At 38.7% G+C, this 25,897-nt stretch overlaps 1 protein-coding gene across 1 annotated transcript in view; it reads left to right on the top strand.

Moving 5' to 3' along the window:
• Nucleotides 1-25,897, top strand: part of MYO16 (myosin XVI) — a gene marked incomplete at both ends in the record, with an annotated part of 300,394 nt that overhangs the window by 30,520 nt on the left and 243,977 nt on the right. The window contains 2 exon segments of the mRNA XM_080343675.1: nucleotides 15,878-15,948; nucleotides 17,668-17,811. Coding sequence (XP_080199801.1) covers nucleotides 15,878-15,948; nucleotides 17,668-17,811 — 215 coding nt within the window.

Genomic DNA, 25,897 nt, shown 5'->3' with positions numbered 1-25,897 from the left:
AGTCAGCACCACTAAATGGAATAAATAATTTTTTAAAATTGCTGAGTCCTGTCTCTTTAGGCTTTTTCTGTTACTCTGCTCTTTCCTTCTGCCTGAATTGCGGTATCTTTCCTAGTAAGAACACACATATATCGGAGGTAGATCTAAGTTTATTTGTATGGTTTAGTGGTTTTTCTGCGTCAGTAAGAATTCTAAACATGAAGCAGGTATACTGCTTATTATTTCAGTCATCTTTCTGATGCACAGATTGGAGGATTCTTTTTTCTCAGTACACGGAGGTAATGTCTTAACTCAGTCTGCAAGGCTTTTTAGCTGTTAAAACCTTTTGCACTTCAAGTTGACAGTGAACAAGCTCTATAGCTATGAGAGAGAAATGAGTACAAAGGTTATATGGCATAATGAATAGACTACTGATTTTTCTTGATTATTTTTATTTGCAGCCATCACAGTATCAGGTTATTACAGTGGAGGAACTGAAGCGTGCAAGAATACAATCATTGAATCTAAGGGAATGGATAATTTAGCTTGTGTTTCTATGTGAATTACATTCAAGAATGGAGGTGGGAAGGTGGGTAGTTATGGTGTAAGTGGCAATATTTGTAAATGTCCAGCTTAAACAAGGATTTTATGCATATGTAAAAGGTTTATGGCAGAACTCAGACAGTCAGCCTGGGGCTTCATACTGCTTTTTTACCATGTTTTTTTTCTGATGACTCGCTATTAGAGTGCAGTGTATCTGTGACCTTGAAGCAGTACATGCTGTCATTTTACAAGGCAAACAACGAGATGGTTGCAGGAGGTAATTTCTCACACCGTGCGCTGTTTAGGGTTTTGATTACATTCAGACTCAAAAGGCACACATGACAGCTGCACTAAATCATTGATCTAGGGTCTGTGCTCCAGATTTTAGCAAGCACAACTATTGTTGACATAGAGTGGTAGTTTTTTTCTAGACTTCCACATTTACCTATTGACAGTACAGAAAATATGACTTGAAGGGTGTTTAAAGCTGGAAGCATCTGTGTGAAATTCTAACTGCTGCTTTGTTTCTTAATCTACTAAGATGGCATCCTATAAGGTGGCACCAGCTATCAAACCTTTTAGTAATCTCCAGCTGCACTTCACTGGCTTCACTTTGTTGCTATATGGGATGAAAGTTGGACTTCTTTTGCTTCTAAATCTCTCTCTAAAAATCCCATGGTACAAATATTTAGAATAATACAAGTTGGACTGAAAAGGACAGATGTAAAGTCCAAGTATACATAGTTATACTGATGCTTACATGGGCATTAGTGTATTAGCCCTTTCTTTCTCTGTATATGTGGTTTTGTTTATGTACATGTGGGTTTTCCTGGATTAGTCCACATCACTTTATTGGTAACTTAGGTACATTTCTTTATGAGTAACTTGGGCACTTTTAGTGCAGAGTTCTCCCTGGCTTCTTCCTGGTTTATCAGCTTTATGTGCCAGATATAGGTCAGGTGCATAGATTAAGCAAATGAGAAAGTACAGTATTGTGTATCACTCAGGAAACTTGAGCCTCTGTACTTTTAGCTTGTCACTGAAGCCCAAACCTACCCCGTGGCTACATATGGACATGGACTCAGTGGTATGACTCAGAATTAAGCGGCACTCTTATGTCAGGCAATGTGGTCTTGGTTGCTCCTTCTCTTGTTTACTTAAAGACAGCTGAATTCATAGACTTGTAAAATCTGTCAGACTAGAAAGGACCTCAGGATGTCTGTAGTCCAACATCATGTTTAATTTTCAGAGAGGACTGAGTTAACTAGGCTGTAGAACTAAGGCAGCTCTAATAGTGCAAGAATAGACTAAGCAGAGAGATTCCTATGGGGAACAATTGGTAATTCTACTTCAAAGCCCAATTTGTGCCATAGTTTAGTATTCCATAAGCTATGAAAATGACATGATTGTACCAGGTGCTGTGTGAGTATAATTTTGTCCTCTCCATTCTAGACATTGCAACATGCTGGTTGCCAAGTCCTTCTATCAGCCTGTGTACCTGTAAAACCTTAAAGCATATGTAAAACAAAATTTACTTTGCAGTTTACCAATTGCCCCAGATTTGGCATGTTAGTTTGGCCCTTCCAGAGGCTTACTGGTGTCAAAGAAGAAGCAATTAAGTATTAAATATGAGATGGAAGGTCTGTTTCTTATCCTGGACTCCCCAGATACTCAAATGCTTCTCTGATAACCCACTGTAGGTTCACCCTACATAAGATAGGTGTGCACCTTAGGCATCTGTGAGCTTGGCAATACTGAATGCAGAACTGTTTGTACTTTAAGTTTGTCTCTTTGGTTGGAAACTGGATGTAGATGGACTGTTACAAATCTGTTATTTCAGTCCCCTGTGTCCTTGTGGGTTTTTTTTTTTGTATTTCAAATGTTAAACATTGAAATCAGGTGAAGTCTACATTGCTGCAGTCTTCAGCTGCACAAGTGTGATAGCCTTACATCAAAGCAGATACATAGAGATATTTTCCTATGCTTATTCTGAGGTGGTTTAAGAGAGCGGTATTCACAGGCTTCAAGTTTATGATAGTTCTTTCCTTCTGTGCTGGCTTTATACATGTGATCTCTTGTTCTCAGGGTGATTATGTGGTCATTGCTGATTTTTCAGTTTTTTTTCTGTTGTTGACATATTGGTAGTCATGGTAGTTGCTGTTGCTGATGTGGGGAAACAAAGGTGTTAGGCAAAATGCACTGAACTTGCAAGCACACAGAAATAGCTGTAGGATAAGAGCAAGTGGAAAATGGATAATTTCTAGGAGGCTGAGCTTGTGCAGTCAGAGCAGCACTGACTAGAGGAGATTACACGGACCTGTCTGTGGGCGATTTGTTCTCCTTGCTGGACATCCAGGTCATCCATCATCTATCAGGGGAATTAACTCAGTTGGGAGACCAATAAAGATTCCAGTGTGTACCAAAACAAATTTACTTGAGAAAAGACCCTTATCAGTGTTATAAGGACATTTAATAGTTGCCTTACCTTTTGATAGAAAACATTTAGTCTGTGCACAGAATACACAATAGGCAAGTATGAAAGGTAATATTTGGGCCATGCTGTCAGAAGTGGACAAAGGTTACCCAAGTTGTTATGTTATATTGTGAAATGTGACAAGCCTGCCCTTTGCCAAGTGTGAAAGAGTTCTTTGAAGGCTGGGAACTTGGGAGCCAACATGTGAGAGAAGCTCTAGCTATAACTATCAAATCCTTAATGTCCCTGTGCTTTGGATGGAAAGAGCTAACTCAAAATTAGAGAAGAATAAAGAAGATTTGGAGACTAGTGGATATAAGCCACTTGGACTGCTACTAGGAAAACTATAATTCATTTCAAAAATGCAGCAATTCAGCCAAATCCAATTTTTGGAAAACAAAGAATGAACCATGAAAACTTCTTTGAGCTAGATGCACAGGAAGGTAATAGAACTATACAGAAAATAGACCTAGTTGTTTTCTATAAAGATGTATGACACCTAGCCAAGTTGTCACAGTGTTCATATTTAGTGTTTGTAGTACGCAGGCTGATAGAAGGACTTGGCAACCAGCATGTTGCAATGCAGTAAATGCTGTACAGTGGTACAAGGAGATACTGAGAAGAGGTTACCCAAACTAAAGTATCCATGCAGTGTGCTTGGTTTTTATCTACATGTTTATATGGCAGACTTATGTAACAGCATCCCATATCCTGCTTTCCTGCAGTGATCCTGACTGTGCAGCACAGGGTCATCTACCCAGACCTCAGTGATCAGTCTCTCAGTCAGCTATGCTTAGCAGATGGGTGAAGAGTAGAAGCTCCACACTTTTCTTTCTAGAAGCTCAGTTTTCTGGATATGTCTCTGTGTGGTGAATCTGTCCTTGAGCTGGCAACACAACTACAACTTCTCTCCTTTTTAAACTGTAAATGTGAAGAGGGGAATGGCTACATGTGCATACAGTTCTCCACATCTCTTTACCATCTCTGAGATATCTGAAAAAGATTATTGGTATCAATAGACTGAAGTATGTTGATAGATTGAAATTTCCTGTACAGCAGAATGTACCTCAACCAGAAAATATTTCACAGCACACAAATTTTAATGTAAAAATTATGTATATAGATAAAAAGGATTTTAGTAAGAAAAACTTGATTATATAGACTTTCAAAGTGCTGGGATGAAAGAGCAGAGATGTGATTCTGCCCTCATGAAATCTATGGAAGTGTGGACGAGATTGGAATCTTTCTGGAGGTGATTTTTTAAATTTAATTAAATGCAGGTAAGTGCTGTAAGGGCATCATGAGGGCCAACTGCTCCCAGCCTGTCCCGCTGCCCCAGCCAATATTCCGGCAGCTGGGGGGCACCATGGCAGTCCCAGCCCTGCGCATCAAGGCATCGATGTGGGGACAGGCCAAGGTTGGGCCAGGACAACAACCTGTGCGCAGGGTCAGGATCAGGCCCAGAGAGTGGAACTAAGGCCAGAAACACAGCATCCAACGTTTTTACCCAAACTGGATATAAGTTCTTTAAGTGAAAGATAGCAATAAAGAGCATGGTACTGGTTTTGGAGTCCAGGAGTTGGCTTCAGGCTTGCCTTCCTAGAATGTCTTAGTGAACTGATGTGCTTAATGCTGAATCATCTGAAAGAGAGTGTGAAGTCTGGATGAGGAAAAGAACAATGAAAATTATCAGGTTGACTGATACTATTTGTGAGTGGAAATTTCAGATCTACCCTATATGTTAAGGGCAGGTATTATTCATTAATGACAGTATATTGTGACCTGGTGGACTTCCTACTTAATGGTCAAATTAGAACACAAATTATTTTAAGGGGAATCAGAGTGTAGCCATATTAATCTACAGAGTATCAGCAACACATACATACAAAACATGGGAAGGAATTAGCTTGGATTTAGTAGATACAGCAAGATAGGTGTAAAAATTAAAGAAATATGTAGATTCTATTTAGCTGATGAATAAAACTCATTCAGATAGTGATACTGGCCAAATGAAGCACACAATAATTTTTATTTGGAACGCTTAAAATGTTGGTTTTTAAATTTATCAGTTCTGTATTTTTGTTTATGTAGTTATAGCTGTCTATTAAAAGTTTGGGGATATTATATTGATTACACCCTGTAGTGGCCCTGTATATGTCCTGATTCACCTAAAAAAGAATTGCATCACTCCAGTCACGTTGTTTTAATGGAAACAGTACTTTGCACTCTCACGTGGGTGTAGTTACACCAGTGAGGGAGGTAATTCTGTGAGTTCAGTGCATTTTTCACTAGAGAATCAGGTTATATGAATAAAATGTTTGCTTACACTGGTATACCTCTGTGTTCATTGGATGTTATGCTAAGGCTATACTTTCTAATTCAGAAATTTTCATTCATATTGTTCTCAGCCCATTCCTACCACTGCTCTTGTTGGATGGTCTTTGTATCAGATTTAGCAATTGTGTTGCTGCAGAGGAACAAAGGACAAGATGATCAAGGCAACAAAGATGATCAGGGCAACAAAGATGATCAGGGCAACAAAGATGATCAGGGCAACAAAGATGATTAAGGGAGTGGAGCACCTCCCTTATGAAGAAAGGCTGAGGTAGCTGGGTCTCTAGCTTGAAGAAGAGGAGACTGAAGGGTGACCTTATTAATGTTTACAAATATACAAAGGGTGAGTGCCATGAGAATGGAGCCAAGCTCTTCTCGTTGGCAAACAATGATAGGACAAGAGGTAATGGGATCAAGCTGGAACACAAGAGGTTCCACTTAAATTTGAGAAGAAACTTCTTCTCAGTGAGGGTGCCAGAGCACTGGAAAAGGCTGCCCAGGGAGGTTGTGGAGTCTCCTTCCTTGGAGACATTCAAAACCCGCCTGGACATGTTCCTGTGCGACCTCACCTAGGTGTTCCTGCTCTGGCAGGGGGATTGGACTAGATGATCTTTTGAGGTCCCTTCCAATCCCAAACATACTGTGATACTGTGAAGTCACTTCAGCAAACTGATGCAAGAGAGAATGAACCACCACCCAAAATCATCAGTTAAATTCAGTGGCAGCTCTCTGAACCAGTTCACCTGCCTGTTGCACAGTGATGGGGCTCATGCAAAGAAAGGGAATACCCAGGCATCCTGGAGCCACCTACATCATTTTGACAGTAGCCTAAGGATACATACAATGCTAAATGACACTTGCAAAGTGTGTTTCTAGCATAGTTTGAAACTAAGCCAATTTGAGGTTGTCTTTGGTTGCTCTCCTTTCGGTCCTCCTCTGCTTCTGTCCTATCCTTTTGTCCTCCTATCTTTATGCTCATCTTGAAACGCACCAGGGAGCTAAACCAGCTTTCATAAGGTTAGCCATCAGCTGGTTTATCTCCCCATACCAGCTCATGGCAATGTAAACTGTCACAGACTGCACCCTGTGAGAGTGGCTGCCTGAACCACATCTATCAAGTGATGAGATATTCCTGGAACCACACATTTCCTTCAAAGCTCTGGTCACTTATATGCCACATGCAGGACTATTTTGGATTAATGTATGGGTAGCTAATGTCCATAGTTTGTTCTGTACTGCCTGGTTTAAGTTTGCTTCCATGTGAACATCCTGGGAATTTCACTATATACACAGAATCTAACAGCCAGTGGTCTACAGCTGGTAATTAGTGCCATTTAGCAGCTGCTAAGCAGGATAATAGCCTGTTATCCTTGAAGATCTCTAATACATATCCTAATTACTTGCTTACACGGCTTCTAAACCAACTGGCATAAACTCCCTCTGCATAGTGAGAGAGTTAAAAGGGGGACTGTGTCTTGCTTCATATGGAATATAAGTCAGCAGTAATTTGATTTATGCCAATTAAGTAACATTGGCATAGGATCAACATAAACTATGGGTAAAACAGCAGGGGTATACAGTCTATTCAGCAAAAAAAAATGTGTTGTATGCAAATTCTTTAACTTTTACTGTTACATTAGGGAAAAGCATGGGATGACAATGGTTTCCAAATTAAGCTACTGACCACAGAATGAGTAATTTTGCTGATATGTGTTTTAGTATTTATCATTTAATGACTATAAGATTGGAAAGTTGCAAAGTCTAAAATAAATGTAACATATTTAATAAAAAATTGTAAAGATCCAAAACTTCTATGTACAATTGTGTGTGTTGCTAGCAAAAAAGTTAGCTTAAAAATTACACCAGTAATTTTAAGAGCTATCAAATTAATCTGTATTTCTAAGGTGAACCCAATAGAGTGTGAGCTTTTGTAATAACCAAGTGTAGCCTGCTGATGAGGTTCTTGCTATTTTTAGTTACTTTTATCAGGACCTCCAGGAGAACCCACACATGGGAGAAAGATAAAACATGTATGCAGGATTCAATAGGTGACCTAAATGCTAGATATTAGGGCTCCTTTTTTGGGTCTTTTTAACTTTGAAGTAAATAACTCACATAAGCTAGTTGGGAGTGAAAGCTTTGAGAAAAGCCATATTTAAGTTTACTGCATGATCAACTGCTTTCCCCTAAGGCTAATTTTACAGTTTTCATCTTATGGTAAGTTTTAAAAAGCTTTGTTTTTATTGTAATTTTATCTCACTAACAGAAATTCAGAATTCAGTCAAATCTGTGCTACCATTTTTTGATGACACAGCTGGTTTGGCCTGGGAAATAGCTATGCTGGCAAAACCCCTGCTGTGCTATCAGCTATGATGATAGAAGCAATATTTTTAGCTAAGCATGTGTTATTTTGGGAGGCGGTGTTGAATCATTTTAGCAATAGCTCTGTAATATGTACAGGTCTTAGTAAGGTAAAATCACAGCTTTATAGACAGGTAAGACAGACCTTACCACAGCACTTTTCTCCCCGTGACTTGGCCAAAGCTCTAGCTCTGGAAGTGTTAATTCAAAACACAGGCAGAACAAGGGATCACCACCATTGCCTAGTGACCCTGGGTGTGCTCATTGCAGCAATATCTTTGGGCCATGGAACTGAATGGCTGCTTCCAATCTTCTCTAAATTACTGTGATTTACACCACTGTTTTTCCACATCACTTCAGATATCATCAGTGCATGTATTTGCAAGTAAATGATGTAAATTAGGGCCCGTCTATTTGAAAGAGTAACTATAAAGCAGAAAGGAGTTGGAAACTGAGAACTGGAAAAAAAAAAGAAGAAGACCTTAAGAATAAATATCCTATAAAAAACCAGAGAGAAATCGGACGTAGCTATTAGGCAATGTGACCCACTTATTTCTTAATCTTGTTCCTCTGAAATGATTTCAGAGTCTAGACTGCTTTTCAATGTGAATATGTGTCTTCTCAGATCCTTAAAAACAGAGATGCTTTGCCTGCCATATCACAACTTAACTCAGGCGTCTCTCGTTTAACTGCTGCCTATTGTCACTTTTGTGTAAGGAGATAAGTTAATTTGTATCGCTGTGCTCAGGCACCGTAAGGACACACATCAGGATTTGTGGCCTTAATATTTTCCAGTGAAGGCACAGACTGCATTAAATTTCCTGTGTATAAAAATGAAATTAAAGAAGGCAAATGTGCCTGAAGAAGTTGTTTTAAATTTGGCAGTTATTAAATAATGGTAGTCCCTAAGCTTATAAATTATTCTGACTGTGTCTACAGTGACAGAAATATCTGCCCCACTGAGGGAACTGTGACCCTCTTCACAGATCTCCTTGGAGTTTGACTTAGTGTCTGTGTGGCTCAGAGACATAACCATTAATTTTTTATGTGGCTTCCCAGTTCCAGGTGCATCAGGTAACAGGAGGGATGTGCCCTTGACCTCCAGAGTGACAGTGTGTTGGCAGGAAGTTGTACGAGCTGCTGAATACCTGGGCACGAACGTATCCTAGTTGAGGGTGCAGGGTCTGGTGGGAAAGTAGCAGAGGACTGAGCAGCAAGGAACGGACCTCTCTTGCCTTCTGTCTACCCGTGCTGCTTGAAGTTTTCTCCCACAGAGGAGCGCCTCAGCTGCTTCCAAGCCTGTGGTCTGACTGATTTCTCCACAAAGAGAGCAGGGGATAGAACTAACATGTATTTTGATCTGGGCCTAACATTAATTTTTTACAATGGAGGTGGTGAAACACCGGCACAGGTTATCCAGAGAGGTGTTAGATGCCCCATCCCTGGAGACATTCCAGGCCAGGCTGGACAGGACTATGAGCAACCTGATCTGGCTGAAGATGTCCCTGCTTGTTGCAGAGGGGGTGGACTAGATGGCCTTTCAAGGTCCTTTCCAACCCAAACTATTTTATGATTAAAGCTGTGAGAGGTGTTGTCTGGGGCTGTAGGACTACCTTTGTCAGTCTGTTTCATTGGTGGCTTGGTTTGTTTCCTTTAAAGGCAACACTGTGTTGAATGGAGCTTGGGAATCAGCCTGACAACTCATATCACACTTTTAAATGCAGCAGAGAATCAATGGCCCAGTTGCTTTGAGGTCATGGTAATCTGATTCCTGAATTGGCTGCCTGAAAAAATTATAAACGATGTGACCTCTGCCAGGGAGGATGGAAGCATCAGCACTATCCTCATCAGTGTTCTGTTCAAACAGTGAACAGTACAGCTTGAAAATGCAAGGCTAATGTTTGCAAATTCAGCCAGTGTGGGAAAAAGTAATTTTCCTCTCTTCTGCCTTCTGTAAATGACATAACACTTAGATGTCCAAATGTTGTGCATGTTTCCTTTATGGTTTGTTGTCTTTAATCTTCATGCAACAAAAGTGGGAATTTCTTTCCAAGACTTCCTCAGAAAATGAGAAGTTGAGATTTGAACAAGTTTGGCAGATGTTGCTAGTAATTGCTGGAAATATTTTAAAGATGGAAAAAGCAGTAGGATTACAAATCAGTTGTTTGAAAATCCCATTAAAGGCGTGACTGCTTTGAATAAGCACTGTCAACCGTGTAGAGCTTGTTTTGAAAGAAAACATCAGCTATTGCACTTGTAATGATGTGGTAACTATTACTATTGTAAATGTGTTTTTTAGGTAAACAAAACAATGTAAAGAATGTTTAAATTACCAACAGTAGTACTTGGATTTTAAAATTTAATTTTAAACCAGTTATAACAAAGGTGTGAGGTAAATATTTTTCTAAGACTGCATTACCTAAAAAATTTATGACATCTTACTTGATTTCATTTGCCATTCTGATTAAGAATAACTTACCAGAGACTGGCATTCATCAGTTCTCAGATGCAGCTGAGTTGTAGAGCAGGTTCCTCATACCTTTGGTACGAACTGAAAGTACAGAGTGACTACTGAAGAATACGAAGCAAGTACTGAAGAGGCATGAAGGTGGCAGGAGTTTTAAGTGGTGGATCTATACAAAGTTTAAGTTGCCAGCATTGGACCAAAGGTCTGACTATGGAAGCAGTAAAGAGGAAAATATCATAGAACCACAGAATCACAGAATAGTATGGGTTGGAAGGGACCTTCAAAAGTCATCTAGTCCACCCCGCCTGCATTCAGCAGGGGCATCTTCAAATAGACCAGGTTGCTCAGAGCCCTGTCCAATGTGGCCTGGAATGTCTCCAGAGATGAGGCATCTACCACCTCTCTGGGCAACCTTGGCCAGTGTTTTACCACCCTTACTATAAAAAATGTCTTCCTCATGTCAAGCCTGAAATATGACACTTCCTTAACACTATCACTTCTGTTGTCTAATAGTTCAATTCTTAGGTAAGTTTGTGCCTAAACTGCTTTCAGCTATTGGTGAAACTGGTGGCTACCACATTCTTTGTATTCATACCCATTACTCAGTGCCACATTCCCAGATTGTTGATTTAGTCGAAAACTAATCTTTGCCTTGTGCCAGTGAGAGGCAAGTAGCAGAAACATGTGGCCTGAGGCAGGAGGAGAATAGGATAATCCATTCCAGCAACAGCACGGTCTTAGCTAGGCTTCTGCAGTAAGTCACGTTTCTGCACATAATGAACAAGCAAAGCCTTCCAGCTAGAGTTATTCCTGCTAAAATAAAGAGAACAAAAATAGATGTTAATGAGAACAAAGTTTACGCTAACTGGCTGCTACTCCCCAGAGGAACGATTGATAGCAACATATAGTGGTATTCTATATCCAGCACAGCAGATGGCCAACATTCGAGTTTTACATATGTTAGGCACTTCTTGTCTCTTCTGTTACTACTACAACTGGGTTTGCTGTGAATGCAACATTGCCCAGCTCCTAAGGTTGGCATTACCATCAGTAGCTGATCAGTGGTGAGTTAATTGTTAGACCTGCGCTCTCTGAATTCATCTTCAGGGCTCTGCTATCACTTTGGATCTGTCCTCCTTTTCTCTGCAGCATATAAGCTCATAGATAGTTCTTAGTTCTACGTGCCAGAGTACCTATATGTTATTCAACATAGCACAGTGTAAGTGCTAGTTATTGCTGTATATATCAAGGTTCTTAACACATTACACAGCACAGTTTTGCAATGCTAAATGAAACTCAGAATTGTTAGGTAATTGTCACCCTGTCATTAACCAGTTGCTATAACACTTAAAAATCTAAAACAAAGCTTCAAGCAATCCAAGCCAAGCCAAGATAAAGTAAGCCTTACAGTCCTACTCTCATGTGCAAAATTAGTTCAAGACCTGTGGCTGGTAACTGGGTTATAAGGCTACATAATAACTTGTAATCTAGTCAATACAGTCAATGGAGTGTGGAAAGCTATTCAGCTCACTGGAATAATTTAGTTAAAATCGTAACATCAGGCATGTGTAAAAAGTTAACTTGATTTTTATCTTTCTTGGCTGCTGAGACTTTACAACTTCAGTGCTTTCCTAAATACATTTATTAGATATGAAATTAGGTGTGAAATTCTGCTCTAGGTAGTTGATAATTTTGTGTGTCAGATCTAAAAGACATCAGAGAATGGATGAACCTGTTCATACACACAAAGGATGTGCTTGAGGGTTTACTGAAAATTATACTCTCAGGTTTTTTTCAAGCAGATATCAGTTTCCTGCTTTAAAGCTTGTTTTCAGTCTCCTCATCTTATCTGAAGACTTCTCTTCTATGAAAGATTACAAATAAGACAAGTTTTAAAAGAGTCTTGTAAACACTTTCTTAAAAATTGCATTAGTTAAGAGATATACAGCATTTCTAGAATATAGTTTTCTGTGACTTTCTGGCCTCATTAGGATGATTCATCCCAAATTACTAGCAGTAACTAGAGTAGTTCTGTTAAAAGGAAAACAGGAACATAAGGTGAAGAAGCCACATGCAATAATGAGAACAAAATAAACCACATAAAGAACTATTGAGTTATCCACTTACCTTGTTTTGTTTGTGACTTGATCATTTGTTTATGGTCATAATTATTTAATATTCTACTTTAAGATCACAGCTTTCATACTAATCCTGTGCTGTAATCTTGGTCTGCATTTCTGCTGGGGGCAGGTGGTGTTGGAAAGCAAAGCAAACACATTCGTTCTTATGAATTTCAGTCTTAGATCAAGAAATTGTCTGTCACTTACTGGTTTCATCAGCAAGGTGTTGCTAAATTGATCTGGAGAGGCATTGCTTCCTTTTGCATAACTTCTCTTTGAGAACCAAGACTTTTGGGGTTTGATGGAAGGAAGAGATTCAATAAAATGTCCGTATGTTCTGCTCACAAGTAGCCACAGGCTCTTTCTGTCACTTGGTCATTTTAGGCTCCAGATGAAATTCTTGTGGAATATTTTTAGAAATGCAGTTTCCCAACCCTCTGACTTTCCTCTCTGCCCTGCTCCTGCCAAATCAAGGGGTCTTTATCCTCTGTCTTTGAACAGAAGGATCTACCTAAAAGCCAGTTCTAGTGATCTCAAAACTCTTAATGATAGAGTTAATCTCAATGACCCAATGGAGTGGGTCTCTGTATTTTATTTTTGCTGGGGTTATTTTGTGCCATTGGAGTCCATTCCCAGATGCAGAAGTAGCCACAGGTGAATGTTCTGTAAGTCCTTTTGTGAATGGGGGGATGGAACAGACCCTTCTGATTGACTCCTTAATTAGCTTATTCCATCTTGCAGAAACACAGACTGAGGATGTTATTTCATTATCAGCCTTAATCAGTGTAAGACTTCTGCCACCAAAATGCAGTGTTATTGTTTTGTGTCCACATGATGTCTGCATTGGTGTCCTCTGTGCTGGTCCTTATGGAGCTGTGCAGTCAGCTACATTGATGGGCCTCAAAACTAACTGTGCCAGGAGAAAGAGAAAAGAAATAACAAAACCAACAGCTTACTGGTCCAGTTGAATGTGCAGCTGGGTAGGGGGGGAGAGCTGGCACAAGGGAAGAGAGGGCCATGCAGTGGACAACATGGCCTCCCTCTTTTGACAGCAATGTGGTCTGTCAGAATGCACCATAAAGACAGCATTTTTGAAGGGTTATATACTGTCATCAATGTCACCTAAAGCCTCCTTGAAAACAGAATTATGGCAGTTTAATGGTTTCTGCAAATCACACTTTAAAGGACTATCTGCCTTAATGCCCATATTTGCAAATGAGACCATCAATGCAGGTGGAACCAAGCCATAGTTTGCATTTTTAACCTACACACGGATCCCATAAGAAAGAATGCTACATAAAACCACTGTATTAAGTGACTGAGAAACTGAAATGGGTGGAATTCGCTACCTCAACCCCCCACCCCCAAAAAAAAGAAAAAAAAAAAAAAAAAAGGATGGAGGATGTGGAACAACTTGTAGTATAAATTTGTTCAGGTGAAATCCTGATGGGATTGGCAGAATTCAATTACTTTTGGAGCCTTAAGAAATCTTCTGTGATCTGGAATTCATATTTTCTGGTCTGCTAAAGAAATGGCGTAACGTAAAAACATTGAAAATATTAACTCTTGAGAAGGATGTAGTTGCACACCTATTTAAGCACAGAGGATTTACAATAAGGTATTTACTCACTAAAACCTAGGGTGTAGGAAGTGTTTCCATATGTGGTCAACAATTTATGAATTGAGAGAAGAAAGGAACTTAACATTGAACCTTTATTTTGAATGCTTGCTGTCTGGATGAGGACAATTGTGTGCTTGAGTATTGGATTTGTGGATCTGAGAGCAGAAAGAAACACTTTGGTTTTTGTCATTAATCCATTTTTCCCAAGATTATGAAAATTTGTAAATATTTCTCTCCCCTCCCACTCTGCTTCAGTGCTTTTCATCTTGCTTGGCAGTTGGTATACAGTTCATTTATTCCATGTTACTTAATGTTCCACTTCTACTTTTGGTGGACATGCTGGGGATGACAGTAACTCTTCACTTACAAAGTGTCATTTGCTAGAATATAAAAGTCTTTTACAGTTATATAAATTAAATTAAGAAAAACCTTTTATGAGGTGAAATAGATACCATTAACCTATTCATAGAATATGAATTTATACAATGGTTTGGATTGATGTTTGATTTTCAAAGTTTAAAAAAGAGCAAAATATTAAATGGATTTGTATAACTATTACAAATATTTGTCCAATATATCAGTGTGTTTACTATGTGTGAAGTATTTAGTAACGGTAACATCAAGTCTTTCAGTTTAATTTTACAGGCTTGCAACCATTTAGCCAAATTTTCATTCTTAGGCTGAATATTTCTAGAGCACCTCACCAAAAATAATTCAACACACTCAGAAAACATTGCCTGTGTATATTGACAATATATGAAAAGAAAAGTGACTCCTTTCAAATAGGTTAACTGAATACTTGAATACTGTAAGAAGTTTAAATGTACAGTGAAATTGGAGTTGCAGGATATTCTAGGGAGAAAGAAAACACAAAAAATGCAAGGGTAAGGAGATGATCTACATGAATCTCTTGACAAATTCACAGAAGTTGGAAGAGCCTTGAGACAAACTTATGGCCCTCCTGTAGGACAGACACTGCACTGGAAGAGATTTTGGGGTACTCAGAACTTAACATTTCTTTACAGACCTGTGCACAGCTCCATCCAGGAATCTTAACTGGGAATTAAAACCAGGATTTCCAGATGATGGAGGAAGAACCAGCTGTATTCCCACACAGGAAACATTATTGGCAGTTATTCCCCTGGAAGGAGGCCTTTTAAAAGGGTTCTTCATACCAGTTTAGTGAAGAGAGGGTTACGATACCAGAGTGGAGTCCCCTGGTAATATCTGGTGTTGTTACTGTGCAGTTCTGTTCCAGGAATGAACACTGGTAGCATGAGTTAGTCGATGCTTTGATTCCAAGTGAAAAGGTTATAAAGGCAATAAAGACCATGGGGAAAATGTGCTGAATTTCCACACGTGAGTGAGCACCAATATGAAGGGTCGCGGTTTTGCTTGCATTTATAAGCCTGTTTTTATTTCAAAGGGGTTTGATACATGTAACTGGGAGTGGAGTTTGACTCCAAATATCATTTTAAGAATTATGCTGCATCAGTGACCTGACAATGCACTGGAAAGTTTAAATTGAGTGCAGACTGTTCAGCTTTGGTATAATGATTAATTTCAAGTGATGTAGGTTATGATCACTGTTTCAATTATTTACTGAAAAAGCCAACAAATCTCATGGGAACTCTGCAAATGAGCTAATCAGGTGATTGTGACCTTGAGACAGGGTCTCTCCTCCAGCTCTCCCCTCCCCTCTCCTATGGACAGAACAGACGTGCTCATCTGTCCGCTTGAGAAGTCCTTGATACTGTTCGTATTTAACATCGTTATCAAAGGTTCTTTGCTTCCAGGCTTAGCCATTAAAATAGATGAGATGGGAAATGCTGACATGATAGTTTTGCAAATGTTATCTGAGACGTTTGCGTATATTATTGAATCTCTTAATGAAGATGATGAAGAATCAGCCTATTAACAGCTCAGAATTAGGTATATTGCCACATTAATTCTTGTTCATCTTTTCTTTGATATTTCAGTGCTACGGCTATTGAAGGATGGTGCCGATCCTCACACGCTTGTTTCCTCAGGAGGCTCCTTGCTCCATCTGGTAAGAGTGATTGAAGATTAGTGTTAGTGACTGTGGATAAATATGGTGGGATACTGAGTAGCAGATTGGGCATAATAACAAAAAGAAAGGCTTAGCCATAATTTTTTTATCTACACTGCCCTCCACGGTGATTATGATTGCATTCAGCTATGTGTGTGAAATAAATGGTCATTTTCAAATTGCTTATGAAAGGATGGATCATGTCATAGAACTGGAAACTAAAAAAGTAGAACTAAATGTTTCATTTATAAATTATCTGTGCAATAGGAAAGAACAAAGGAAATATTGCTTGATTCCGAAGATAGAATTATATGGTTCAGAGATTTACAGACCCTGTATAAAAAACACTATGATGTAACATTTTTCTTTTGGCTTTGTGCATATTTTCGTGCACCAATTTTGTACCTGTGGATATTTAACACATTATCTGCATTTAGTTTATCATTATTTGCATAGAAATCTAGATTAAGTATCTAAAAGATAGAAGGAAAACAGTTTGTATACTATGACCAAAAGAGAAGCAAGATCTAAGAGCATTTGGAGGAAAGACTGGCAGGCAGACAGAGAGAAAATACTGCAGGGGTAAAATTTTGGCTTTGCTGAAGCCAACAGCAAAACTCATCATAAATTCCTAAGTCTTATGATCCTTTATTTTGGTCTGTGATGCTTCAATTGCAGACATGCTTTCTATTTGATGTGAAACTATTTTAAGATATTTGGATCCAATTTTGTTGCTGTTAAAATAAACGTGACTTAAAAAATAAAAGGGCATAACAGATCCAGTGAAAAGTCTGCTGGCAGAGTGTTTCGTTTTAGAACAGTTGGGTTGAGTTTCTTATGATATGTACACAAAATAGAGGAATTCCTTCACCAATAAAAGGATCCTTTAATATTACTGGACTTCAGCGTGCCTACTAGGCTATTGCATGACTCTTGCAAGGTGTAGCACTTGCCTTGTGGAATTAATCTGTTTTTCATCTTCTATGGCCATGCTGCTTACCAAGGACTTGGGAAATAGAGACCTCAGTAAGGGGAGGGTGCAGTAATGATCTGGAACTGAGAAAATTTGAGTTCTCTTTCTCTCCTCCAAATATTTGCCTGCTGCAAAGGTGCTCACATACTCTTTAAAAATGCAACCCATCTGAGATGTTATCTTTGGGATTTCCCAAACTGAGGCATCCCAAATCTTATCCTGTGCTGAAAGCCCTAAGAGACAATCTGTATCTTCAGTGTGACTGATGTGACATCTGTCTCCCTGCCATTTTAAAACAGAAGAAAGAAGATTCATCTTAAGGGATTTTAGGCTGCTCTGTCTAGTTCAGCTAGTGCCCACTTTTTAACTGCAGATATATGTACGTTTGGGTGTGCGTATATGCAGATGCTGTTAGTTGTGGTGTCATTATCATGTACTGATGCCTGTGCACTGGTTTGAAATTACAATAATGAACAGAAATAAAACCTCATCTTTACTGTAGATTTCAGCAGATTTCATACAGTGCTTTTTCACAAGGAATAAGGGATTCTGTGAGTCACGTACATGAAACTTGTAGTCTTCACAAAACTATTTTTATAGATTCATCAGCTGTTGTCCCCTACAAACACCATAGTTTAACTGCAGTGTGTCATCTGCACAATTAAAATGGAGCAAAAATTGTATTTAATAAATTCAGTTGTACACTGAGTAAAACACCATTGCTCATCTGCTCTTCTTTCTTCTAGTGTGCCCGCTACGATAATGCATTTGCTGCAGAAATTCTGATTGACAGAGGAGTAAACGTAAATCATCAAGATGAGGATTTTTGGACATCAATGCATGTAGCCTGTGCCTGTGATAATCCTGATATTGTCCTGCTACTACTATTAGTAAGTAAAGCAATTCAATGCATGTGTGCTTGAAAAGAAAATAGAATGTAACACCATAGGGTCTGAAACTGCTGCAGGAATGCAATATATTACTACTAATCATATCGGTGAAAGCATATATTGTGTGTGCTTGATTCTTGACTTTGCTTGGGTGCTCAAGTTTTTTACAAGGCATATAGTGAAGCATTTTTAGGCCTTCAATGAGAATACCATATAAGCACCAATGTCAAGTCTCTCTTATCTCTTCCCTGTGGTCAGGATCTTATAACTGATAAGCACTCAGTCCCAAATGGAATATTTGGATAATTTATTTTCTCCTTGTCACTTTCTATTAAGGGCTGAGTTCACATACAATCATATCAGAAACTCCTTTTAAAAACCAAGTGTTCACTCAATTACGCTCATTCATAAAGAAGTGATTGTGGACATGGTCAAAATGAAGCAAATTTAATATTTATCTATACAACTTTAGCTTTTTGAAGCAGAGTTTACCCAAAGTAGTAGTAGATACGGCATTCAGCCTTCATAGTGAACATTTTTGTTCGTGTACTTCCATTCCTAGGATCACAGCCTCTAGTTTCACATCAAGATGTTGAAACAGCTCTTTTCCCAGTTCATTTTATACCACTCTTTAAACAGTAGTGCAGAAACAATTTATAGTCTGACTTATGGTTTTCCAGTCTGTTTGTATAATTTTAAAATGTGTGTGTTTTTAATAGGTCATTACAAGTAGGTGAACAATTACTAGTGTACTTATAATGGCATTTCAGTGTTACAGGTAAAATGAAGGAAGAAATATTTTTAAAGATTGTATACTTGATAATAACTGCCAGGAAATAACTTTGGGAGATTATCTAGTCCAATCCCCCCTGCTCAGACAAGAGCCAGCTACAGTAGCTTGCCCAGGACCATATCTCCAAGGATGGAAATTCTATCACCTTGCTGGGCAACCTACACAGAAATAGTTATTATTAGGTTTAAACAGAAGTTCCTGTTTGTGCCTTTCTTTTTTGCCTTTCACTGAGTACAACTGAGAAGGGTCTGGCTCCATCTTCTTTGCTCCCCTCATCCGGTGTTTACACACTTTGGTAAGACCCACCTGAGCCTTCTCAAGACTGAAGAATGCCAGCTCCCTCAACCTCTCATTGTAAAACAGATTCTCCAGTCCCTTCTTCATAGCCCCTTTGCAGCACTCTCTTCAGTATGTCCATGTCTTTCTGTTGCTGAGGGAGGGCTGCAACTGGTGTCTCACTGTCATCAGTGCCTAGGCCTGCTGGCAATGCCGTCCAAGAAAGCTATAGCCCTCTTTGCTGCAATGGCATGTTGTTGGCTCACATTCAACTTGTCCACCAGGTCCTAATCCCAGAAGTATTATGTGTGGGAAGCTGTCTAGCTGGATAGTAAGAAATAATGAGGAAAAGAGGATAGTCTAAGTTTTGTCCTTCAAAATAGTTAGCAGCCTGAGATAATCTCATAGGGAAATATCTGTCTCTGCTCGAAGAGATAGGAACACTGTTCTGGATCTGTATACCTACACTAAGTCAGGGATGGGAAGGGAGCCTTTAAACTAGTATGATACTGATTAGAGCCCTCTTGGGATTTTGAGGACTGGAGTCCAAATGTCTCCTCTTCTAGAGGAAAATCAGATCAAGGTCTGTTTTCTCCCAGAAGAGTATTTCGCTTGAATGTTAGATAGATGTCCTTTGGTGTGACTTTAGCATGTGCCATCTAGATTCCTTCCAGACAATTCCCCAACAGGGTTTTGAAGCTCGAAATGGTTTATATCCAGCTATCACACTGCACTGGATTAGACAAGGTATCTTCCATGCTAGCTGGCTTCAATGCCTAGAGTTTTCCTGTGTCCATTTGATTTAATAGTAGAGATACAGCTTTTTTCATGCTTGGAATGTTGTTTACTCAGCTTTTCTATCGCAAGCGTAATTGTTCAGTAAATGTACAATGCAATGTGTATAAATCTGGTTTTCTCAGTGATTAAAATAGTATTGCTTACCTAACAACAGTTATCAGATAAGTTTGGTAGGACTATCCCGTTCTAAACATTGCCAGTACTCTTGGCAAATAAAGGATAAGGTTTTCAAAAGGTGATATTTTATCTCTTGTTTTAGCTTTATCTGTTCAATGTATATACTTTCTAAGCCCTTGTATCCTTTGGATTCTGTGTGTACTTCTAAACTGATAAACAATTAGAACAGAGAAGCTCATCTATAAAAACCCCTGTATTGTGGGAAAGTCTTGTAATGTGGGGAATTTTCACAAATACTGAATACCATAGTGCTGTTCTCATTAATAAGAACAGCTTATATTATGAGAGGGCACTTCTAAAATTTCCCCTGCCTGTTTTTGTAAGAAACCAAATCTAGTAAAAACTCATCAAATATTTCTACCCAGAGTTATAGTCAAAATTATTTTTTAGCCCCCAGCATTTGAATATTGTTTGATTTAGTCCCTGTTTATTACAAGCTGTCTTCTTCTGAAGGTTCTGATTAACTTTTGATAGATTGCGGTAACTAGATCATCTGATATATTAAAGTTTCAGTAATCAGGGATACATCCATATCGATATTTGCAGGTAGTGTTTGAATTGTTTATATTATTTGCAATGCCCACATTCTAGACAGCACTTTTTAAGGCAGAATTTCCCTCAATATGTCAATTTTAACTTTATGCTGTCCCTTCTGGAGTGGCAATAATAAATAGAGTATTGTGGCAGAGAAAGGAAAATATTCTTAGGTAAGCAATAGTTTTTGAACCATGACATTAACGCTGTCTTTAATGACATTTGACAAAGTGAAGATGGAAACTGAGGTTGGAGGGAAGTATTTTTCACAACTCTGAACTGGTTTTGTGCGAGCATTTGATATTAGGAATTACTTTGCCTTGAGGTTATATTGTTTCATGGGCCATGTCTAATGTGTAGCATGAGCCTGGATAATGCTAATATGAGCTACAGACAGCTTCTATTATGCCACAATTTTTAGTTGGAAGAGAAAATAAGACTTCATATACTGTCATGAATTACTTTTAGATATGTATTTCTTCTGGATTGACTTTACAACGTAGACAAGGCCATATTATCTGTTTTAAAGACATGAGCTAAGAGGTAGCAGTAACATCCTTTACTTTAGACCTTTGCAAATTCTGATTCCTTGGAAAACTGTCATAGAGGCCAGTGAAAATTTCCTCAAGTGGGGACTTCAAAATCTTTCCTGAAGGAAAAACAGACAAAAAGGGATGTAGGGTTTATGTAGATCCGGGAAGTCTATTAATGAAGGCTTAATTAAGCATGCCTACTTTTATCACTTATCCCACTTTTGGTGATTTTCATGTTTCACTGGCTCAGACACAAGATAGTGACTTGTCATGCATCAACTTGGCTGTGGTAACTCACTCTTTCTGTGCTCTGGTAGGTAGCGAAGACAGGAGTGAAGCTTGTTAGCTGAAATGTCTTTCATGGAGAGCCAGGAGTGTCTATAGCTGTTTGAAATATGACAATCTGCTACGGTGTCCTGTTGGAATACTGTTGAAATTGTAGGCACTGTTTTTGGAATACACATAGAAGGAAGTTATTGAAGCTATTTCTTTCTATCTCAACATTTTACCCCAAGTGGTATAGCTTTTCAGGGAACTTATTTCTATCTTCTCTGTTTTGTAGCTGTCACGAGGCTGGGCAGGGGGAGTAGCATTTGCCAATACAGCCAAGAAATATATCCCATGTCTGCTAAATAGTCAGACAATGGTGAATTTACCCCCAAGGCAGCTGCTAACATATGAGAAAGAGTAGAGATCAAAGGTAATCAGTAGAGTTCTGGTTGCTGTACATGTAAATCAGGTGGTAAAGGTCAGATTCATCAGTTGTGTCTTGACTGCATTAGTGTTGGGTGTTTTCCCCCTGGGACAGGAGACTGTTTCTGTGGACGTTGTATGACGGAGATTCCTGTAGCAGGTTGAAGAAGGTGCTGAAGTGCCTTTCATTTAAGAGCAAAGATGTGTAGGCTTATACACATTTGTGCCCACATGAAATCTCCAAAGGAGTATGAAAAGCAACCAGATTTATTGGAAGTATCTGCTCTGTCTTGCCTCACTGCTTCTTGAAGGCTCAGGATGAGACATGCTGGCAGCAGTTCTGTCCAGTTGGGGTTTGTTCCTGTTCTGTCATCTCTGGGCACATTGCGGCATTGTATTTTGATTGACCTAACGCTGAGAGCAGCAGAGAAAAAGTAAGCAGGTGAAAATGCATTTTTATAGCGTAATCCACTTTATTTTACCATCATCAGGAGGCACCTTTCAGAAGGCAAGGTGAATGTAATGTTTTCACCATCTGTAAGGCAGGTCTTGTCAAATGAAACTAGGGAGGTAGACTATTCTATTGTTTGTACAGCAGTTTGCACAGTGGAGATTTATTCTTTCATTGACCCAAAGACATTACTGTAATAAACATAGCAGTAAATTTACTGCAATGACAGAGAGCAGTACTACATCCCTAGGAATTTTTACATACAGATACAAAAACTGGGGAGTAGAAAGACATTCTTAATGTATTCTTTTTTACTGACCTTACTAGGAAAAGCAAATGTAACTATTGTCTGCCAACCAATTAAATGTGTTTCGTCATGTGCTTTTTGGAACTTAGAACTGAAGCACGAAATGCAATTCTGGCATAGAATACCAAGTACAAGTGCTAAAAAAAAATTACACTGAATATTTTTTCTCTATCTCTTTTTAAGAACTTAGGAAAATCTGTGCTCAGCACTGTGCAAAAAGGAGTTCTGCTCAAAGAATTTTTTGACTTTACAGTAGCTGAGCAGTGTCAGAGTATTTGAACAGTATAGTACTGTCCACTGTATGTGTAATCCAGATTTGCTAATCTACCTCTCCATAATTCTTTATGCCATGAGAATAAACCATATGACCTGACATTAATGGTACATTAAAAATCAAGTAGGAGGGATACAGAGAATAACAGAGACTTTCAGTAAGACTGAAATATTATTTGTCTTTTGAAGAGAAGACTTTAAGGTATTATTTCTTAGTAGTTCATCAGTTCTGGCATAATTTTTACAGAAATGATAATGACACAGTATAGACCTCTATTTAATGTAGAGAGATTTGGGGAAAAAAAAAGTTTAGTATAGAATTTGGTTTTGTGTAACGTTGACAGGCCATCTCTAAAGTTTTTTTGTGATTTTGGAGTTACTTTTAAAAGTGTTGGACACAACTAATTCATTTAAATTAATGGGTGTCAACTTTGTTGGACTGAAATTCAAAACAATATTACATTCATGGTGTATTTTTTAGCTAGGTTGACAAGATGTAATTTTAGAGAATATTAAGTATCTTCAGGGCCACTTTCTCACTGAGAACTAGACAGTACTTAGAACAATATTTGGTAGAAGAAAGTGAAAAAGTATCAAGAAATGCTGCATAAACATTTTAGCCAAAATGAAATGTCCATGCTGTTAAAATATGAAAAGAGTGATCAAGCCCAGTGCTGCAGTTCCAGCTTGGGGCTTGAATTTTTTTTTTTTGCTTATAAACCACATAGCTTTCTGTTATCTTTATTAACTGTGTCTGATCCTGCTCTGTCTTCTTGTAGCCTGGCAATTGCTCAAAGTGAAGGTCTGTGACATACTTCTTGAAGTCCTTGTGATCGTTAGGATATCTGTGGTATCTAGAAACTTCTGTCTTCCTTTGTCCTTATTTTCTTGGGCTCTCAGATTGTTGCCAGAGATATTGAGAAGAATTTTTGTGCAAAGATGGTGTTCCCAGGAGGTGTTGAGTCTTCTAGGCTACCACAAGACAACCAACAGTAGGACAAGGGGTAATGGGTTCAAACTGGAACACAAGAGGTTCCTCTTAAATTTGAGAAGAAACTTCTTCTCAGTAAGGGTAACAGAACACTGGAATAAGCTGCCCAGGGAGGTTGTGGAGTCTCCTACTCTGGAGACATTCAAAACCTGCCTGGACACATTCCTGTGTAACCTCATCTGGGTGTTCCTGCTCCGGCAGGGGGATTGGACTAGATGACCTTTTGAGGTCCTTTCCAGTCCCTAACATTCTGTGATTCTGTGTGAAATAACAGAGTATGTGGACTGTAGAGCTTACTAGAGAAGAGACGGGATGAAAGGTGGATTTCACCATCTCCATCACATTACAAGGAGCCAAGATACTAAAAAACTAATGTTTAAGGCCCTGTAAGGGTAGATAGTGATAGATAGATCTCATTTATGTGGGAGACGTACAGCTGTGGCTGTATTCTTGTTGACTCCAAAAGTATATGAGATTGTCTTGAAAGGGCAGAGATTCTCTATACTTGCCTGTTTGTCCTTGTCTTAGTGTGATAAGAAATAATTTAAATTTGTAAGTTGTAAATTGTTGATTTTATTTCTAAATCCTCTCACTCATTAGAGTACTGAAGAGCTATTTGTTTTTTTAGTGCAAATCAGTAGAATTAAGTAGTGCAATCAGTAGAATTAAGCTATTATGGAAATTTAGCTTTCTCTGTATTGAAACAATGATTCTACAAAAAGGTCATTACATGCTGCGTAATGGAAAGAATACAGAAGAAACTGCAGAGAATATGCCATTAAACATAATATGATTATGGAAGTTCATACTCAGCCATCTGAACTATTCCACTCTCTCACAAAACACAGGGTCAAGTAAATGGCGTGTAGCCTTTCATAGCTCTCATCCAGAAGTCCAACACCTTAAGTGTAGTGCTGGGCTTTTGGTGGTGGCAGGACATCATCCTCTGATTTTTTTTTTTACTGAGTGTGCTTGAATGTCATCTATCCAGGTGCCATGAACTTCCCTGACACTGTTCAGCTTGTGAAGCCTGATGGGATTATATTTTTGCACAGGGCTTTTGAAAACACTTATTTAAAAGCCTTCCACAAGCAGTGCTGCATTTTGGCTGACATGATAAAACCTGAATGCATTCAGTTAGTCAGATTTGAATCCAGTACTAGTATTAGTTGAATGTTTTAAATTTGACTGCTTCTTTGCTTATGGAACTTATTAGTTATTTCAATGTTTCCTGGTTTAGCCCCATCTTCTTCTGATAGACTCTTCTATATTTTCTATAAAATACCTACTTTTGATTTTAATGTAAAATCCCTTTTCCAAAATCAGATATAGTTTTACTGGAAAATAATTACTGTACATGAACAGATTTACTGGTGGGAGTAGAAAGGAAATCTTATGGAGCTGTAACTCTCTTTTTCCCTTCCCCGTACACTTGGTATGGCACGTATCTGAAGTCATGTAAATCAGAGAGCAGTTGTGTAGTTATTTTGCCCTTGTTCTTTGCAGCTGCATCAGACTGTTTTAGCAAGCAAAGACAAAAGATCAAGATGTCATTAGCTTTAGAATTTAATAAAAGATCTTTATCTTTCATAGTTTCGGAAGAAATTAAAGCAGAATAAACAATTTCTTCCTCAAAGAAAGTAATTCTGTGCTCCCACTCATTCTTGCTCAATATGATTTCCTCCTTTGAGACTGTACAAGAGGAAGCAGTAAAGGGCAGTTAGAGGTCAGGATGGGACAGTGGATAACAGTGTAAAGTATAAAGTGACATGTGGCCTAAAAGTAAAATGATTCTTCTCACTTTATAGAGAGTTATCAATATCTAGTAGTTTTAAGAAATTTTAAATAGAAGTCTTTTATATGGAAGCAGTGGGTTTCTATTTGAATATGTCTTCACTTGCAGTTTGCAGAGGCAGCTGGATGTGCAGTGAGTGCAGGAGAGACCTTCCAGAGAGTGTGTCCTACTGGTTTATAGCCTTTCATCATTGCTGACTGAGCTAGGATAGAACTAATCTAGGTGAAGATTCTTAATGAGTTGCTGAGCACCAGATGGCAACACTCGGGGGGAAACTGTAGAAATATTAGTCTTTCTACTTTAAGACTGGGAAAAAAAGGATGAAGCTAGCCTAGTGGTGCAGCACTAAAGGTGGTCCAAGGAGAGATAAGAACAGGAACCTAACTGGATACAGCAGCTTTGGAAAGCATTTTGCCTTTGAGTGCCATCAATGAGGTAATGAGATAACGTAGTAAAGAAATGAGG

This window comes from Nesoenas mayeri (assembly GCF_963082525.1).
Source record: "Nesoenas mayeri genome assembly, chromosome: 1".
Classification (NCBI taxonomy): domain Eukaryota; kingdom Metazoa; phylum Chordata; class Aves; order Columbiformes; family Columbidae; genus Nesoenas; species Nesoenas mayeri.
The sequence above is the reverse complement of the archived record's forward strand: the minus strand, read 5'-3'. Positions and strand labels throughout refer to the sequence as shown.